The sequence below is a fragment of the Bufo gargarizans genome, chromosome 4 (genome assembly GCF_014858855.1).
Source record: "Bufo gargarizans isolate SCDJY-AF-19 chromosome 4, ASM1485885v1, whole genome shotgun sequence".
NCBI lineage: Eukaryota > Metazoa > Chordata > Amphibia > Anura > Bufonidae > Bufo > Bufo gargarizans.
In genome coordinates this window covers 59,015,491-59,036,352 of record NC_058083.1, presented here as the reverse complement: position 1 = coordinate 59,036,352, position 20,862 = coordinate 59,015,491, and the positions used below count along the sequence as shown (strand labels likewise).

At 47.2% G+C, this 20,862-nt stretch overlaps 1 protein-coding gene across 6 annotated transcripts in view; it reads right to left on the bottom strand.

The window, feature by feature from the left end:
• Positions 1-20,862, bottom strand: part of DNMT3A (DNA methyltransferase 3 alpha) — a 122,879-nt gene that overhangs the window by 19,226 nt on the left and 82,791 nt on the right. For all 6 annotated transcript variants that reach the window (XM_044288865.1, XM_044288868.1, XM_044288869.1 and 3 more), the window contains 4 exons: positions 6,945-7,157; positions 6,705-6,863; positions 6,522-6,629; positions 4,113-4,269 (listed from right to left, as the gene is read on the bottom strand). In XM_044288865.1, coding sequence (XP_044144800.1) covers positions 4,113-4,269; positions 6,522-6,629; positions 6,705-6,863; positions 6,945-7,157 — 637 coding nt within the window. The remainder of the gene's footprint in view (positions 1-4,112; positions 4,270-6,521; positions 6,630-6,704; positions 6,864-6,944; positions 7,158-20,862) is intronic.

Here is a 20,862-nt window from a genome sequence, read left to right as displayed (position 1 = left end):
TGCATTGAAACAGGGATCAGACCCTGTAATGTTGAAGTCCCATAGTGGGACAAAAGTATATAATATTAAAAGTGAAATAAAAGTGTTTTTAACAATAAAAAAAATACAAGTTTCAATAAAAAAAATAATAAGCCCCTTTTCCATAAAAAGAGACATATAAAATAGAAAAAAAAAACAGACATATTAAGTATCACCGCGTGCGTAACAACCTGCTCTATAAAAATATCACATGATCCACCCCGTCTGGTCAACACCGCAAAAATTTTCTTTATAAAAACGGTGCTAAAAAAAGCAATTTTTCGTCACCTTTCATCACAAAAAGTGTAATATCATATGATCAAAAAGTAGTACTGTATTTTTCGCCCCATAAGACGCATTTTATTTCCCTCAAAAGTGGGGGGGAATGCCCCTACGTCTTATGGGGCGAATACTAATGAAGCGCTTCCATTCTGGAAGCACTCATTAGTACCGGAGGACCGGGAAGCGGTGAAGGCTCTGTACTTACCGCTTCCTGGTCCTCCACTGTCGGCTGTGCACAGCGTGAGTGCGCTCAGTGACCTCACGCTGTGCGCGCCGGGTCATAGCACAGCAGACAGAGGAAGAGGAAGACCGAGTGCGCTGGAGGTGAGTAGCGGTGGCGTCCAGGTGCATGATAGGTAAGTGGGTTTCTTATTTTATTTAGTGTGTGGCACTGGGGGCATCTGAAATGGCACTGGGGGCATCTGAAATGGCATGGGGGGCTGATCTGAGGTCTTATTAACATTGGGGGTCTGATTGGGGCTGTCAGGTGAGGTCTGATTAACATTGGGAGTCCGATTGCTGGCCTGATCTGAGATCTAATGAAAAATATTTTTTTCTTATTGTTCTCCTCTAAAACCTAGGTGCGTCTTATGGGCTGATGCATCTTATAGGGCGAGAAATACGGTATGTACCCTAAAATAGTACCAATCAAACCCCGCAAAAAATGAGCCCCTAGCTAAGACAATCGCCCAAAAAATAAAAAACTGTGACTCTCAGAGACACTAAAACATGATATTTTTATTTTTTTTTAAATGCTTCTATTGTGTTAAATGTTAAAAGAAATTGACATTTTAGGTATCGCCGTGTCCGTAAAAACCTGCTCTATAAAAATACCACATGACCTAACCGCTCAGGTGAACACCGTAAAAATAAAAAACTGTCAAAAAAGCCATTTTTTGTCAACTTACATCACAAAAAGTGTAATACCAAGCGATCAAAAAGTCATATGCATTCTAAAATAGTACTAATCAAACGGTCATCTCATACCGAAAAAAATGAGCCCCTACATAAGTCGCCCAAAAAATAAAAAAAACTATGGCTTTCAGAATATGAAGACACAAAAAAAATTTTTTTTTCAAAAATGCTTTATGTAAAACTGAAACAAAAAAAGTCATATTTGGTGTTGCGCGTCTGTAACAACCTCCTCTATAAAAATACCACATGATCTAACCGGTCAGATGAACATTCTAAATAACAAACAATAAAAACGGTGCCAAAACAGCAATTTTTTGTTACCTTGTCTCACAAAAAATATTAATATAAAAAGTGTATTATAGAGCAACCAAAAATAAGACGTACCGTAAAATAGTACAAACAAAACTGCCACCCTATCCCGTAGTTTCCAAAATGGGGTCATTTTATTGGAGTTTCTACTCTAGGGGTGCATCAGGGGGGCTTCAAATGTGACATGGCAGCTAAAAATTATCCCAGTGAAATCTGCCTTCCAAAAACCATATGGCGCGCCTTTCCTTCTGCGCCCTGCCGTGTGCCCGTACAGCTGTTTACAACCACATATGGGGTGTTTCTGTAAACTACAGAATCAGGGCCATAAATATTAAGTTTGTTTGGCTGTTAACCCTTGCTTTCCTACTGGAAAAAAATTGATTAAAATTTAAAATCTGCCAAAAAAGTAAAAGGGTTAACAAAGTTTGTAAAATCAGTTTTGAATACCTTGAGGGGTGTAGTTTCTAAAATGGGGCCATTTTTGGGTGGTTTCTATTATGTAAGCCTCACAAAGTGACTTCAGACCTGAACTGGTCCTTAAAAAGTGGGTTTTGGAAATTTTCTGAAAAATTTCATGATTTGCTTCTAAACTTCTAAGGCTAGTTTCACACTAGCGGCAGGGGACTTGCATGCAGTACTTTTAGTGCAGCTGCCTCTCGCCGTGTGCTGCCACGCCGCCGCCGGAACTTTGCCCCCATTATAGTCAATGGGGACAGAGCGGCAGTCCAGGGACACACGTGAACTAACGGCAGGACAGATCCGACAGGCTGTTCACCTGCCGGAAGAGCCTGCCGGAGTCCCCTACCGCTAGTGTGAAAGTGGGATGGGGACCCGATCTTTATTATTTTCCCTAACAACATGGTTATAAGGGAAAATAATAGCATTCTGAATACAGAATACATAGTAAATTATGGAGGGGTTAAAAAAATAAAAAATAATTAAACTCACCTGACCTGGAAGGAAAAGGACCTTTGGTCACGTCACTGCGCTCATCACATGGACCATCACCATAGTGATGGACCATGTGATGAGCGCAGTGACGTCAGGTCCTTTTCTCCCAGGTCCACAAAGAAGAGATGCCGGCTGCGCGAACAAGTGGATGAGGTGAGTTTAATTATTTATTTTATTTTTTAACCCCTCCATCCCTAATTTACTATGCATTCTGTATTAAGAATGCTATTATCTTCCCTTATAACCATGTTATAAAGGGAAAATAATAAAATTTACACAACAATCCGAAACCTGAACTTCTGTGAAGAAGTCCGGGATCGGGTCTGGGTACCAAACATGCTGATTTTTCTCACGCGCATGCAAAACGCATTAAAATGCTTTGCACTCGCGCAGAAAAATCACGCATTTTCCCACGACGCACCCGCATCCTATCAGGCCTAAGCCTTCTAACATCCCAAAAAAGATAAAAATTTCATTTACAAAATGATCCAAACATGAAGTAGACATATGGGAAATGTAAAGTAATAACTATTTAAGGCCTCTTTCACACTTGCGTTGTCCGGATCCGTTGTGTACTCCACTTGCCGGAATTACACGCCGGATCCGGAAAAACGCAAGTGTACTGAAAGCATTTGAAGACGGATCCGTTCAGTGTTACTATGGCAGCCAGGACGCTATTAAAGTCCTGGTTGCCATAGTAGGAGCGGGGAGCGGTATACTTACAGTCCGCGCGGCTCCCGGGGCGCTCCAGAGTGACGTCAGACCGCCCCATGCGCATGGATGACGTGCCATGCGGTCACGTCATCCATGCGCGTGGGGCGCCCTGACGTCACTCTGGAGCGCCCCGGGAGCCGCACGGACGGTAAGTATGCTGCTCCCCCGCTCCCCACTACACTTTACCATGGCTGCCAGGACTTTAGCGTCCCGGCAGCCATGGTAACCATTCAGAAAAAGCTAAACGTCGGATCCTGCAATGCGCCGAAATGACGTTTAGCTTAAGGCCGGATCCGGATCAATGCCTTTCAATGGGCATTCATTCCGGATCCGGCCTTGCGGCAAGTCTTCAGGAATTTTGGCCGGAGCAAAAAGCGCAGCATGCTGCGGTATTTTCTCCGGCCAAAAAACGTTCCGTTCCGGAACTGAAGACGTCCTGATGCATCCTGAACGGATTTCACTCCATTCAGAATGCATTAGGATAAAACTGATCAGGATTCTTCCGGCATAGAGCCCCGACGACGGAACTCTATGCCGGAAGACAAGAACGCAGGTGTGAAAGAGCCCTTAGGAGGTATCACTATCTGTTTTAAAAGCAGAGAAATAGAAATTTTGAAAATTGCTAATTTTTCCATTATTTTGGTAAATTTGGTATTTTTTGTATAAATAAAAATGAACTATAATGGATAAGTAAAAGCGTTTTAAAGGTATCACCACATAAAGTGCTTGCCCTTCATGCAAAAAATGGCCTGGTCCTTAAGGTGAAAAATGGCAGGGTCCTGAAGGGGTTAATAAGAGTGCAGTGTGTTGCAGTGCAGATCATTAGGTTGAACACTAGGGGGCAGCACCTCAATCACTGCTCTGATATTGTAGGCTTATTTGCTTGCCCCTCATGCAGCCATCTCCCTCAGACACCCCCTTACCTTCCGGGGGCTCCAGTCCTTTGGGTCCTGATGGTTGGAAGCCCCCCAACGCCCACTCTATCATCTGCTTGTTCTGCAGGTCTATAGCTTTGGAGGTGTCGCTCTCGTCATTCTCAGGGCATGATGGGAAAACCTTCCTGGCTCGGGTGCTGGCCACCTACAGGACGGATAAACAGGGCGGGTGTGATCCCGGCGATCAGATACAAGATGAGTCCCCCCACTACTGACAATGTACTGATTTTATACTCCAGTCACATCCAGAGCTGCAGGCACAGTTCTGCATCAGCGCTCCTGGGGGTCAGTAATATATGTACGTCGCTGATCTGCAGCCTGTGCCTCTTCAGCTGCTGAGAAACTACAAGTCCCAGCATGACATGATAACTCGCAGATTAGTAGGGGCTGCATGAGGCTGATCGAATACTCAGCCTGGCGGGAGGGTTGTCTCAATGTGATTGGTTGCCAGGAAGAGCTTACGGAGTGTCAAGAGTGATGACATACAGACACCGATTTGTAGGCTCTGCCTCTGCGCATGACCGGCTGATGGAAAGACTGGCCAGAACATGGCAGTGCACTGAGACGGTATCATTTCATAGAGGGGAGGTGTCATTTTTGGCAGGGGGTATGAGGAACACAGGCAGGATCCCATTTTTTGGAGGTGGGGGGTCTCATTCTTGGCACTGGCAGGGTCTCATTTTTTGGAGGCAGGTGGTCTGATTCTTGGTAGGGGGTGTGAGTGGCACAGGCAGGGGGTCTAATTCTTGGTAGGGAGTGTGAGTGGCACAGGCAGGGGGTCTGATTCTTGGTAGGGGGTGTGAGTGGCACAGGCAGGGGGTCTGATTCTTGGTAGGGAGTGTGAGTGGCACAGGCAGGGGGTCTGATTCTTGGTAGGAGGTGTGAGTGGCACAGGCAGGGGGTCTAATTCTTGGTAGGGGGTGTGAGTGGCACAGGCAGGGGGTCTGATTCTTGGTAGGGGGTGTGAGTGGCACAGGCAGGGGGTCTAATTCTTGGTAGGGGGTGTGAGTGGCACAGGCAGGGGGTCTGATTCTTGGCGGGGGTGTGAGTGGCACAGGCAGGGGGTCTAATTCTTGGTAGGAGGTGTGAGTGGTACAGGCAGGGGGACTGATTCCTGGTAGGAGGTGTGAGTGGTACAGGCAGGGGGACTGATTCCTGGTAGGGAGTGTGAGTGGCACAGGCAGGGGGTCTGAGTCTTGGCGGGGGTGTGAGGGGCACAGACAGGGGGCTGATTCTTGGTAGGAGGTGTGAGTGGCACAGGCAGGGGGTCTGATTCTTGGTAGGAGGTGTGAGTGGTACAGGCAGGGGGACTGATTCTTGGTAGGAGGTGTGAGTGGCACAGGCAGGGGACTGATTCTTGGTAGGAGGTGTGAGTGGTACAGGCAGGGGACTGATTCTTGGTAGGAGGTGTGAGTGGCACAGGCAGGGGGTCTGATTCCTGGTAGGAGGTGTGAGTGGTACAGGCAGGGGGACTGATTCCTGGTAGGGAGTGTGAGTGGCACAGGCAGGGGGTCTGAGTCTTGGCGGGGGTGTGAGGGGCACAGACAGGGGGCTGATTCTTGGTAGTAGGTGTGAGTGGCACAGGCAGGGGGTCTGATTCTTGGTAGGAGGTGTGAGTGGTACAGGCAGGGGGACTGATTCTTGGTAGGAGGTGTGAGTGGCACAGGCAGGGGGACTGATTCTTGGTAGGAGGTGTGAGTGGCACAGGCAGGGGGCTGATTCTTGGTAGGAGGTGTGAGTGGCACAGGCAGGGGGTCTGATTCTTGGTAGGAGGTGTGAGTGGTACAGGCAGGGGGACTGATTCTTGGTAGGAGGTGTGAGTGGCACAGGCAGGGGACTGATTCTTGGTAGGAGGTGTGAGTGGTACAGGCAGGGGACTGATTCTTGGTAGGAGGTGTGAGTGGCACAGGCAGGGGGTCTAATTCTTGGCAGGGGGTGTGAGTGGCACAGGCAGGGGGTCTGATTCTTGGTAGGAGGTGTGAGGGGTACAGGCAGGGGGTCTAATTCTTGGTAGGAGGTGTGAGTGGCACAGGCAGGGGGACTGATTCTTGGTAGGAGGTGTGAGTGGTACAGGCAGGGGGACTGATTCCTGGTAGGAGGTGTGAGTGGTACAGGCAGGGGGACTGATTCCTGGTAGGGAGTGTGAGTGGCACAGGCAGGGGGTCTGAGTCTTGGCGGGGGTGTGAGGGGCACAGACAGGGGGCTGATTCTTGGTAGGAGGTGTGAGTGGCACAGGCAGGGGGACTGATTCTTGGCGGGGGTGTGAGGGGCACAGACAGGGGGCTGATTCTTGGTAGGAGGTGTGAGTGGCACAGGCAGGGGGTCTGAGTCTTGGCGGGGGTGTGAGGGACACAGACAGGGGTCTGATTCAGGCAGGCTGTGGTGGGGTCTGCTCACCTGTAGGACCTCATAGATGGCCTTCCTGTACATTGGCTGCTTGCTGTATGTTGCCTGGTGGAAGGTGTTTGCGAAGGAACTGAGCGACATCAGCTTCTCCACACAGACCTGACCGGAGATTATAACGTTATTATCACCCACATCATGTCATATGGTCAGAGACGGCCTCATGAAGATACTCACCACTGAAAACTTGCCATCTCCAAACCACATGACCCAACGTGTCCCCTCAGCCGCCCGGCTCCGTCCAGTCATCCACCATGACACGATGCGTCCCGGCCACCAGGAGAAGCCTCGAAGCTTTCCCCAAACCAGCTCCCCGATGCCAAAGCCGCGCCCATCCTATGCAGGATACAAGAGTGGGCTCTAATCCCTGGTGATACGTGCAGGCAGTAAGTACTACAGCTCTCATCATCCCCTCACCTCGTACTCCGCCTCGTCATCTGCTGACTTAGAGGTGTTCTTGTCTACGGCATCGGCCACCACGGGCTCAGGAGTGGTGGCCACGGTGGGGGAGGCAGGGTCAGTGGGCTGCTGGGAGGCCGGAGGCGTGCTCTCCTCTTCTTTCTGCGGATTTCCGGACACCGTCTCCTCCATGGCGTTTATCACAGCGACCAGCTGCTGCTTCTTTTCAGCCTGTGGGGAAAAACAGAAACGGGTTCAGTAAAGGACGGGATGGTGGCACCACAGCTCAGGACACGGGCGGGCAGTCAGCTCAGCGCTGGTGGACTACACGTCTCTGCCCGCTCTACAGCAGTGAGGAGCTGACCAATAAAACTACAGCGTTTAGAGACCCAAATACCCCCCAAATATAACAACATGGGGGGGGGGGGACAGAAAGAGGGACACCAACATTATAGAAAATGCAGCTTATTGTGTGGGGGGGGGGGCAGCCAATGGCACTGGGGGATAGCAGAGCCGGTGGCACTGGGGGGAACAGAGCCGGTGGCACTGTGGGGAACAGAGCCGGTGGCACTGGGGGGAACTGATGCACTTGGGCTGATCGCACAGGGGGGAACGAAGGGTGTTGGGGACTGATGGCAGGGGGTCTGATGGTCTGAGGTGTTTTTATAAAGGAAAACAGCCTGTTAATTATTTTTTTTTAAATTAAAGTACTCAATTAAAATTAAAAAATAATTGGTAGAATACTTGATTACTAAAATAATGTTTACTGCAGCCTTACATTATACTATATAATAACCTGTACATTATACTGTATAATAACCTGTACATTATACTGTATAATAACCGGTACATTATACTGTATAATAACCGGTACATTATACTGTATAATGACCAATGTACTCTACTATATGTCCTGTAAATAATATATAACCAGTACATTACATTACCAGTACAATATACTGTATAATAATCAGCACATCATTATATATTACATTTTACTGTATATAATCCTCACTATATAATATTACATTATACTATAAATAATCCTTACTATATAATCCCCATCATAATATATATTACATTATACAGTATATAATCCTCACTATATAATATTACATTATACTATATATAATCCTCACTATATAATACCCATCATATTATATATTACATTATACAGTATATAATCCTCACTATATAATATTACATTATACAGTATATAATCCTCACTATATAATACCCATCATATATTACATTTTACTGTATATAATCCTCACTATATAATATTACATTATACTATATATAATCCTCACTATATAATCCCCATCATATTATATATTACATTATACAGTATATAATCCTCACTATATAATATTACGGTGTCTATCAGCAGTCATCAGCCTTCCCTGCTCTGACCGTGTAGTGTACACCTGCTCCCTCTGGTGGCAGCATTGAGGTAGTGCACGGAGCACGCACATGTTGCTGCAGAGCAGCTCTGTCTTAGACCCCTGCAATCTGTCAATGCAGGGGCCCTGTAATCTTCCTAAGGGGCCCCTGGACACCTGGTTGCAGACATCTACTTGTATGTAGACATGTGCACTCCTGATATGTGCCCCTCCCCTGCAGCCCCACCCTGAGTGTGGAATGCCCAGGTGCCAGCAGCAGAGCCCAGAAGATGTATACTGCACCTGAGCTGTGCCCACTGCCCTCCTGTGCCTGCCCATGCTGTCAGTGCCAGCCAGGCGCCTGCTGCTGCTACTGCTGGAAGAAGCCCGCACTCCAGAGCTCCCCTCCCCCACTCTCCAGACCTGCAGGAAACTTCTAGCCAATCACAGGCCAGGACCCTCCAGCTCATCCAGCCCCTGACATGAGGCCTGGGGGACCCCAATCATCTGAGAACAGCACAGCAAGGGCTGCAGCAGGGCTGTGGATGCTGAGGGTTGTAGTTCCTCCAGGTGCTTTATGATAACACTCTCCTCTGCAGGGTTTAATAAGACAAGGAGGCAGTTTCTGAACCTCTTACAAAGACTACTCTGAGGTACAAGTCCATAAATCTGGTAATGGCAGGACCTGAAGGAGAGAGACTGGTGACCTCCCGGGATGGGGAGCAGTGTTATCTCCAGGATACAGCTTCTGGTTTCCTCCACCTGCTCCTAGGTTCTCACCATCACTGGACTCACCGCAGCCCACCACAACCCATGATTCACTGCTGCAACCAAACGTCTCTCCGGAAACAGGGGCCAAGCAGGAAACCCTGTACGGAAGACGACGCCGTCTATGGGGGCCACTCATGGGGTCATTTTACCTATGGGGTCAATTCTCAAGAGCACTTCAATCAAGATGTTATCTATAGGGGGCACCGCTCCAGGACATGTAATCTATAAGGGTCACCACCGCTCCAGGACATGTAATCTATAAGGGTCACCACCGCTCCAGGACATGTAATCTAAGAGTCACCACCGCTCCAGGACATGTAATCTATAAGGGGCACCGCTCCAGGACATGTAATCTATAAGGGTCACCACCGATCCAGGACATGTAATCTATAAGGGTCACCACCGCTCCAGGACATGTAATCTAAGAGTCACCACCGCTCCAGGACATGTAATCTATAAGGGTCACCACCGCACCAGGACATGTAATCTATAAGGGGCACCACCGCTCCAGGACATGTAATCTATAAGGGTCACCACCGCTCCAGGACATGTAATCTATAAGGGTCACCACCGCTCCAGGACATGTAATCTATAAGGGTCACCACCGCTCCAGGACATGTAATCTAAGAGTCACCACCGCTCCAGGACATGTAATCTATAAGGGGCACCGCTCCAGGACATGTAATCTATAAGGGGCACCACCACTCCAGAACATGTAATCTATTGGGGGCATTGCTCCAGAACATGTAATCTAAGGGTCACCACCACTCCAAAACATGTAATCTAAGGGTCACCACCACTTCAAAACATGTAATCTAAGGGTCACCACCACTCCAAAACATGTAATCTAAGGGTCACCACCACTCCAAAACATGTAATCTAAGGGTCACCACCACTTTAAAACATGTAATCTAAGGGTCACCACCACTCCAAAACATGTAATCTAAGGGTCACCACCGCTCCAGAACATGTAATCTAAGGGTCACCACCACTCCAAAACATGTAATCCTAAGGGTCACCACCACTTTAAAACATGTAATCTAAGGGTCACCACCACTCCAAAACATGTAATCTAAGGGTCACCACCGCTCCAGAACATGTAATCTAAGGGTCATCACCGCACCAGAACAAGTAATCTAAGGGTCACCACCACTCCAGAACATGTAATCTAGGGGTCACCACAACTCCAGAACATGCCATCTAAGGGTCACCACCGCTCAAGAACATGTGATCTAAGGGTCACCACCGCTCAAGAACATGTAATCTAAGGGTCACTACCGCCCCAGAACATGTAATCTAAGGGTCACCACAACTCCAGAACATGTCATCTATAGGGGACACTTCTCCAGGACATGTAATGTAAGGGTCACCACCACTCCTGAACATGTATTCTAGGGGGTCACCACCACTCCAGAACATGTCATCTATAGGGGACGCTGCTCCAGGATATGTAATCTAAGGGTCACCACCACTCCAGAACATGTAATCTAAGAGTCACCACCACTCCAGAACATGTAATCTAAGAGTCACCACCACTCCAGAACATGTAATCTAAGGGTCACCACCACTTCAAAAGATGTAATCTAAGGGTCACCACCACTCCAAAACATGTAATCTAAGGGTCCATTCACACGTCCGCAAAATGGATCCGCATCCGTTCCGCAATTTTGCGGAACGGGTGCAGACCCATTCATTTTCAATGGGGCCAGAATGTGCTGTCCGCATCCACATTTGCGGATCCGCACTTCCTTTTTTGCTTCCGTTTCCGCAAAAAAAATAGAACATGTCCTATTCTTGTCCGCAATTGCGGACAAGAACAGGCATATTCTATTAGTGCCTGCAATGTACGGTCCGCAAAATGCGGAACGCACATTGCCGCTTTCCGTGTTTTGCGGATCCGTGGCTCCGTGTATCCGCAAAACACGTTGCGGACGTGTGAATGGAGCCTAAGGGTCACCACCACTCCAGAACATGTAATCTAAGGGTCACTACCACTTCAAAACATGTAATCTAAGGGTCACCACCACTTCAAAACATGCAATCTAAGGGTCACCACCACTTCAAAACATGTAATCTAAGAGTCACCACCACTCCAGAACATGTAATCTAAGAGTCACCACCACTCCAGAACATGTAATCTAAGGGTCACCACCACTCCAGAACATGTAATCTTAGGGTCACCACCACTTCAAAAGATGTAATCTAAGGGTCACCACCACTTCAAAAGATGTAATCTAAGGGTCACCACCACTTCAAAAGATGTAATCTAAGGGTCACCACCACTCCAAAATATGTAATCTAAGGGTCACCACCACTCCAGAACATGTAATCTAAGGGTCACCACCACTTCAGAACATGTAATCTAAGGGTCATCACTGCTCCAGAACATGTAATCTAAGGGTCACCACTGCTCCAGAACATGTAATCTAAGGGTCACCACCGCACCAGAACATGTAATCTAAGGGTCACCACTGCTCCAGAACATGTAATCTAAGGGTCACCACCGCACCAGAACATGTAATCTAAGGGTCATCACCACTTCAAAACATGTAATCTAAGGGTCACCACCACTCCAAAACATGTAATCTAAGGGTCACCACCACTTCAAAACATGTAATCTAAGGGTCACCACCACTTCAAAACATGTAATCTAAGGGTCACCACCACTCCAAAACATGTAATCTAAGGGTCACCACTGCTCCAGAACATGTAATCTAAGGGTCACCACCGCTCCAGAACATGTAATCTAAGGGTCACCCCCGCACCAAAACATGTAATCTATAGGGGGCATTGCTCCAGAACATGCAATCTAAGAGTCACCACCGCTCCAGAACATGTATTGTAAGGTTCACCACCACTCCAGGACATGTAATCTAAAGGTCACCACCACTCCAGAACATGGAATCTAAAGGTCACTACCAATTCAGAACATGTAATCTATAGGGAGCACTGCTCCAGGACATGTAATCTAAGGGTCACTACCACTCCAGAATATGTAATCTATAGGAGGCACTTCTCCAGGACATGTAATCTAAGGGTCACCACCACTCCAAAACATGTCATCTAAGGGTCACCACCACTCCAGAACATGTAATCTAAGGGTCACCACCGCTCCAGAACATGTAATCTAAGGGTCATCACCGCCCCAGAACCAGTAATCTATGAGTCACCACCACTCCAGAACATGTAATCTATATGGGGCACTGCTCCAGGACATGTAATCTAAGGGTCACCACCACTCCAGGACATGTAATTTAAGGGTCACCACCACTCCAGAACATGTAATCTAAGGGTCACTACCACTCCAGAACATGTAATCTAAGGGTCACCACCACTCCAGAACATGTAATCTAAGGGTCACCACCGCTCCAAAACATGTAATCTAAGGGTCACCACCGCTCCAAAACATGTAATCTAAGGGTCATCACCGCACCAGAACATGTAATATAAGGGTCACCACCACTCCAGAACATGTAATCTAGGGGTCACCACAACTCCAGAACATGTCATCTAAGGGTCACCACCACTCAAGAACATGTGTTCCAAGGGTCACTACCGCCCCAGAACATGTAATCTAAGGGTCACCACAACTCCAGAACATGTCATCTATAGGGGACACTTCTCCAGGACATGTAATCTAAGGGTCACCAAAACTCCAGAACATGTCATCTATAGGGGACGCTGCTCCAGGATATGTAATCTAAGGGTCACCACTACTCCAGAACATGTAATCTAAGAATCACTACCGCTCCGGAACATGTAATCTAAGAGTCACCACCACTCCAGAACATGTAATCTAAGAGTCACCACCACTCCAGAACATGTAATCTAAGGGTCACCACCACTCCAGAACATGTAATCTTAGGGTCACCACCACTTCAAAAGATGTAATCTAAGGGTCACCACCACTCCAGAACATGTAATCTAAGGGTCACCACCACTTCAGAACATGTAAACTAAGGGTCACAACCACTCCAAAACATGTAATCTAAGGGTCACCACTGCTCCAAAACATGTAATCTAAGGGTCACCACTGCTCCAGAACATGTAATCTAAGGGTCACCACCGCACCAGAACATGTAATCTAAGGGTCATCACCACTTCAAAACATGTAATCTAAGGGTCACCCCCGCACCAAAACATGTAATCTATAGGGGGCATTGCTCCAGAACATGCAATCTAAGAGTCACCACCGCTCCAGAACATGTAATGTAAGGGTCACCACCACTCCAGGACATGTAATCTAAAGGTCACCACCACTCCAGAACATGGAATCTAAAGGTCACTACCAATTCAGAACATGTAATCTATAGGGGGCACTGCTCCAGGACATGTAATCTAAGGGTCACTACCACTCCAGAATATGTAATCTATAGGAGGCACTTCTCCAGGACATGTAATCTAAGGGTCACCACCACTCCAAAACATGTCATCTAAGGGTCACCACCACTCCAGAACATGTAATCTAAGGGTCACCACCGCTCCAGAACATGTAATCTAAGGGTCATCACCGCACCAGAACATGTAATCTAAGGGTCACCACCACTCCAGAACATGTAATCTAGGGGTCACCACAACTCCAGAACATGTCATCTAAGGGTCACCACCGCTCAAGAACATGTGATCTAAGGGTCACTACCGCCCCAGAACATGTAATCTAAGGGTCACCACAACTCCAGAACATGTCATCTATAGGGGACACTTCTCCGGGACATGTAATCTAAGGGTCACAACCACTCCTGAACATGTATTCTAGGGGGTCACCACCACTCCAGAACATGTAATCTATAGGGGACGCTGCTCCAGGATATGTAATCTAAGGGTCACCACCACTCCAGAACATGTAATCTAAGAATCACTACCGCTCCAGAACATGTAATCTAAGAGTCACCACCACTTCAAAACATGTAATCTAAGAGTCACCACCACTTCAAAACATGTAATCTAAGGGTCACCACCACTTCAAAACATGTAATCTAAGGGTCACCACCACTTCAAAACATGTAATCTAAGGGTCACCACCACTTCAAAACATGTAATCTAAGGGTCACCACCACTTCAAAACATGTAATCTAAGGGTCACCACCACTTCAAAACATGTAATCTAAGGGTCACCACCACTTCAAAACATGTAATCTAAGGGTCACCACCACTCCAAAACATGTAATCTAAGGGTCACCACTGCTCCAGAACATGTAATCTAAGGGTCACCACCGCACCAGAACATGTAATCTAAGGGTCATCACCACTTCAAAACATGTAATCTAAGGGTCACCACCACTTCAAAACATGTAATCTATAAGGGGCACTGCTCCAGTGCATGTAATCTAAGGGTCACCACCACTCCAGAACATGTAATCTAAGGGTCACCACTGCTCGTGAACATGTAATCTAAGGGTCACCACCGCACCAGAACATGTAATCTAAGGGTCATCACCACTTCAAAACATGTAATCTAAGGGTCACCACCACTTCAAAACAAGTAATCTATAGGGGGCACTGCTCCAGTGCATGTAATCTAAGGGTCACCACCACTTCAGGACATGTAATCTAAGGATCACCACCACTCCAAAACAAACATGTAATCTAAGGGTCACCACCACTCCAGGACATGTAATCTAAGGGTCACCACCATTCCATAACATGGAATCTAAGGGTCACTACCACTCCAGAACATGGAATCAATAGGGGGCACTACTCCAGAACATGTAATCTAAAGGTCACCACCACTCCAGAACATGTAATCTAAGGGTCACCACCACTCCAGAACATGGAATCTAAGGGTCACCACCACTCCAGAACATGGAATCTAAAGGTCACTACCAATTCAGAACATGTAATCTATAGGGGGCACTGCTCCAGGACATGTAATCTAAGGGTCACCACCACTCCAGAACATGTAATTTAAGAGTCACCACCACTCCAAAACATGTAATCTATAGGGGGCACTTCTCCAGGACATGTAATCTAAGGGTCACCACCACTCCAGAACATGTAATCTAAGAGTCACCACCACTCCAGAACATGTAATCTAAGGGTTACCACCACTCCAGAACATGCATTCTAATGGTCACTACCACTCCAGGACATGTAATCTAAGGGTCACCACCAGGACATGTAATCTAAGGGTCACCACCAGGACATGTAATCTAAGGGTCACCACCAGGACATGTAATCTAAGGGTCACCACCAGGACATGTAATCTAAGGGTCACCACCAGGACATGTAATCTAAGGGTCACCACCACTCCAGAACATGTAATCTAAGGGTCACCACCGCTTCAAAACATGTAATCTAAGGGTCACCACCGCTCCAGAACATGTAATCTAAGGGTCACCAGCGCTCCAGAACATGTAAGGCCTCTTTCACACTTGCGTTGTCCGGATCCGTCTTCAAAATGCTTTCAGTGTTACTATGGCACCCAGGACGCTATTAAAGTCCTCGTTGCCATAGTAGGAGCGGGGAGCGGGGGAGCGGTATACTTACAGTCCGTGCGGCTCCCGGGGCGCTCCAGAATGACGTCAGAGCGCCCCATGCGCATGGATCATGTGATCCATGCGATCACGTCATCCATGCGCCTGGGGCGCCCTGACGTCACTCTGGAGCGCCCCGGGAGCCGCACGGATGGTAAGTATGCTGCTCCCCGCTCCCCACTACAGTTTACCATGGCTGCCAGGACTTTAGCGTCCCGGCAGCCATGGTAACCATTGAGAAAAAGCTAAACGTCGCATCCGGCAATGCGCCGAAACGACGTTTAGCTTAAGGCCGGATCCGGATCAATGCCTTTCAATGGGCATTCATTCCGGATCCGGCCTTGCGGCAAGTGTTCCGGATTTTTGGCCGGAGCAAAAAGCGCAGCATGCTGCGCTATTTGCTGCGGCCAAAAAACGTTCCGTTCCGGAACGGAAGACATCCTGATGCATCCTGAAGGACGGACTGTCCATTCAGAATGCATTAGGATAATCCTGATCAGTATTCTTCCGGCATAGAGCCCCGACGACGGAACTCTATGCCGGAAGACTATAACGCAGGTGTGAAAGGGCCCTAATCTAAGGGTCATCACCGCACCAGAACATGTAATATAAGGGTCACCACCACTCCAGAACATGTAATCTAGGGGTCACCACAACTCCAGAACATGTCATCTAAGGGTCACCACCACTCAAGAACATGTGTTCCAAGGGTCACTACCGCCCCAGAACATGTAATCTAAGGGTCACCACAACTCCTGAACATGTATTCTAGGGGGTCACCACCACTCCAGAACATGTCATCTATAGGGGACACTTCTCCAGGACATGTAATCTAAGGGTCACCACCACTCCTGAACATGTATTCTAGGGGGTCACCACCACTCCAGAACATGTCATCTATAGGGGACGCTGCTCCAGGATATGTAATCTAAGGGTCACCACTACTCCAGAACATGTAATCTAAGAATCACTACCGCTCCAGAACATGTAATCTAAGAGTCACCACCACTCCAGAACATGTAATCTAAGAGTCACCACCACTCCAGAACATGTAATCTAAGGGTCTCCACCACTCCAGAACATGTAATCTAAGGGTCTCCACCACTCCAGAACATGTAATCTAAGGGTCTCCACCACTCCAGAACATGTAATCTTAGGGTCACCACCACTTCAAAAGATGTAATCTAAGGGTCACCACCACTCCAAAACATGTAATCTAAGGGTCACCACCACTCCAGAACATGTAATCTAAGGGTCACCACCACTTCAGAACATGTAAACTAAGGGTCACAACCACTCCAAAACATGTAATCTAAGGGTCACCACTGCTCCAAAACATGTAAACTAAGGGTCACCACTGCTCCAGAACATGTAATCTAAGGGTCACCACCGCACCAGAACATGTAATCTAAGGGTCATCACCACTTCAAAACATGTAATCTAAGGGTCACCACCACTCCAAAACATGTGATCTAAGGGTCACCACTGCTCCAGAACATGTAATCTATAGGGGGCATTGCTCCAGAACATGCAATCTAAGAGTCACCACCGCTCCAGAACATGTAATGTAAGGGTCACCACCACTCCAGGACATGTAATCTAAAGGTCACCACCACTCCAGAACATGGAATCTAAAGGTCACTACCAATTCAGAACATGTAATCTATAGGGGGCACTGCTCCAGGACATGTAATCTAAGGGTCACTACCACTCCAGAATATGTAATCTATAGGAGGCACTTCTCCAGGACATGTAATCTAAGGGTCACCACCACTCCAAAACATGTCATCTAAGGGTCACCACCACTCCAGAACATGTAATCTAAGGGTCACCACCGCTCCAGAACATGTAATCTAAGGGTCATCACCGCACCAGAACATGTAATCTAAGGGTCACCACCACTCCAGAACATGTAATCTAGGGGTCACCACAACTCCAGAACATGTCATCTAAGGGTCACCACTGCTCCAGAACATGTAATCTAAGGGTCACCACCGCACCAGAACATGTAATCTAAGGGTCATCACCACTTCAAAACATGTAATCTATAGGGGGCACTGCTCCAGTGCATGTAATCTAAGGGTCACCACCACTCCAGAACATGTAATCTAAGGGTCATCACCACTTCAAAACATGTAATCTAAGGGTCATCACCACTTCAAAACATGTAATCTAAGGGTCATCACCACTTCAAAACATGTAATCTAAGGGTCACCACCGCTCCAGAACATGTAATCTAAGGGTCATCACCGCACCAGAACATGTAATCTAAGGGTCACCACCACTCCAGAACATGTAATCTAGGGGTCACCACAACTCCAGAACATGTCATCTAAGGGTCACCACCGCTCAAGAACATGTGATCTAAGGGTCACTACCGCCCCAGAACATGTAATCTAAGGGTCACCACCACTTCAAAACATGTAATCTAAGGGTCACCACCACTTCAAAACATGTAATCTAAGGGTCACCACCACTTCAAAACATGTAATCTAAGGGTCACCACTGCTCCAGAACATGTAATCTAAGGGTCACCACCGCACCAGAACATGTAATCTAAGGGTCATCACCACTTCAAAACATGTAATCTATAGGGGGCACTGCTCCAGTGCATGTAATCTAAGGGTCACCACCACTCCAGAACATGTAATCTAAGGGTCATCACCACTTCAAAACATGTAATCTAGAGGGGGCACTGCTCCAGTGCATGTAATCTAAGGGTCACCACCACTTCAGGACATGTAATCTAAGGGTCACCACCATTCCATAACATGGAATCTAAGGGTCACTACCACTCCAGAACATGGAATCAATAGGGGGCACTACTCCAGGACATGCAATCTAAGGGTCAATACCACTCCAGAACATGTAATCTAAAGGTCACCACCACTCCAGAACATGTAATCTAAGGGTCACCACCACTCCAGAACATGTAATCTAAAGGTCACTACGAATTCAGAACATGTAATTTATAGGGGGCACTGCTCCAGGACATATAATCTAAGGGTCTCCACCACTCCTGAACATGTAATCTAAGGGTCACCGCCACTCCAGAACATTTAATCTATAGGGGGGCACTGCTCCAGGACATGTAATCTAAGGATCATCATCACTCCAGAACATGTAATCTAAGAGTCACCACCGCTCCAGAACATGTAATGTAAGGGTCACCACCACTCCAAAACAAACATGTAATCTAAGGGTCACCACCACTCCAGGACATAGAATCTAAGGGTCACCACCATTTCAGGACATGTAATTTAAGGGTCACCACCACTCCAGAACATGTAATCTAAGGGTCACCACCATTCCATAACATGGAATCTAAGGGTCACTACCACTCCAGAACATGGAATCAATAGGGGGCACTACTCCAGAACATGGAATCTAAAGGTCACCACCACTCCAGAACATGTAATCTAAGGGTCACCACCACTCCAGAACATGGAATCTAAGGGTCACCACCACTCCAGAACATGGAATCTAAAGGTCACTACCAATTCAGAACATGTAATCTATAGGAGCACTGCTCCAGGACATGTAATCTAGGGGTCACCACCACTCCAGAACATGTAATCTAAGAGTCACCACCACTCCAAAACATGTAATCTATAGGGGGCACTTCTCCAGGACATGTAATCTAAGGGTCACCACCACTCCAGAACATGTAATCTAAGAGTCACCACCACTCCAGAACATGTAATCTAAGGGTTACCACCACTCCAGAACATGCATTCTAATGGTCACTACCACTCCAGGACATGTAATCTAAGGGTCACCACCAGGACATGTAATCTAAGGGTCACCACCAGGACATGTAATCTAAGGGTCACCACCACTCCAGAACATGTAATCTAAGGGTCACCACCACTCCAGAACATGTAATCTAAGAGTCACCACCACTCCAGAACATGGAATCTAAGGGTCACCACCACTCCAGAACATGGAATCTAAAGGTCACTACCAATTCAGAACATGTAATCTATAGGGGGCACTGCTCCAGGACATGTAATCTAAGGGTCACCACCACTCCAGAACATGTAATCTAAGAGTAACCACCACTCCAAAACATGTAATCTATAGGGGGCACTTCTCCAGGACATGTAATCTAAGGGTCACCACCACTCCAGAACATGTAATCTAAGGGTTACCACCACTCCAGAACATGCATTCTAATGGTCACTACCACTCCAGGACATGTAATCTAAGGGTCACCACCAGGACATGTAATCTAAGGGTCACCACCAGGACATGTAATCTAAGGGTCACCACCACTCCAGAACATGTAATCTAAGGGTCATCATCACTCCAGAACATGTAATCTAAGGGTCACCACCACTCCAGAACATGTAATCTAAGGGTCACCACCACTCCAGAACATGTCATCTAAGGGTCACCACTACTCCAGAACATGTAATCTATAGGGGGGCACTGCTCCAGGACATGTAATCTAAGGGTCATCATCACTCCAGAACATGTAATCTAAGGGTCACCACCACTTCAGAACATGTAATCTAAGGGTCACTACCGCCCCAGAACCAGTAATCTAAGAGTCACCACCACTCCAGAACATGTAATCTAAGGGTCACTACCGCCCCAGAACCAGTAATCTAAGAGTCACCACCACTCCAGAACATGTAATCTAAGGGTCACCACTACTCCAGAACATGTAATCTAAGAGTCACCACCACTCCAGAACATGTAATCTAAGGGTCACTACCACTCCAGAACATGTAATCTAAGAGTCACCACCACTCCAGAACATGTAATCTAAGGGTCACCACCACTCCAGAACATGCAATCTAGGGGGCACCACCACTCCAGAACATGCAATCTAGGGGGCACCACCACTCCAGAACATGTAGTCTAGTGGATACCGCTCCAGAACATGTAATCTAGGGGTCATCACTCCAATACATTTAATCTAGGGGCACCACCAATCCAGAGCATGTTATATACTGTTCATCACTCCAGAACATGTAATCTATAGGGGGCACTGCTCCAGAATATGTTATCTACGGGGAACCACTCCAGAACATGTAGTGTAGGGGTCACCACCACTCCAGAACATCTAGTCCAGCGGTCACCACCACTACAGAACACGTAGTCTAGTGGTTACCGCTCGAGAACATTCTAACTTTTTTTTCTTTTGTTTTTCTCAGATTTAGCTTTTCTCTTTAAAGCAAAATCACATTTTACAATAGTCATGGGTCAAGGGCTTTAATCAACAGAAGTGGTCTCCAACATGTGGCTCTCCAAATGTTAAGCAACTACAACTCCCACTATAACTTGAAAGTCTACAGCTGCTAG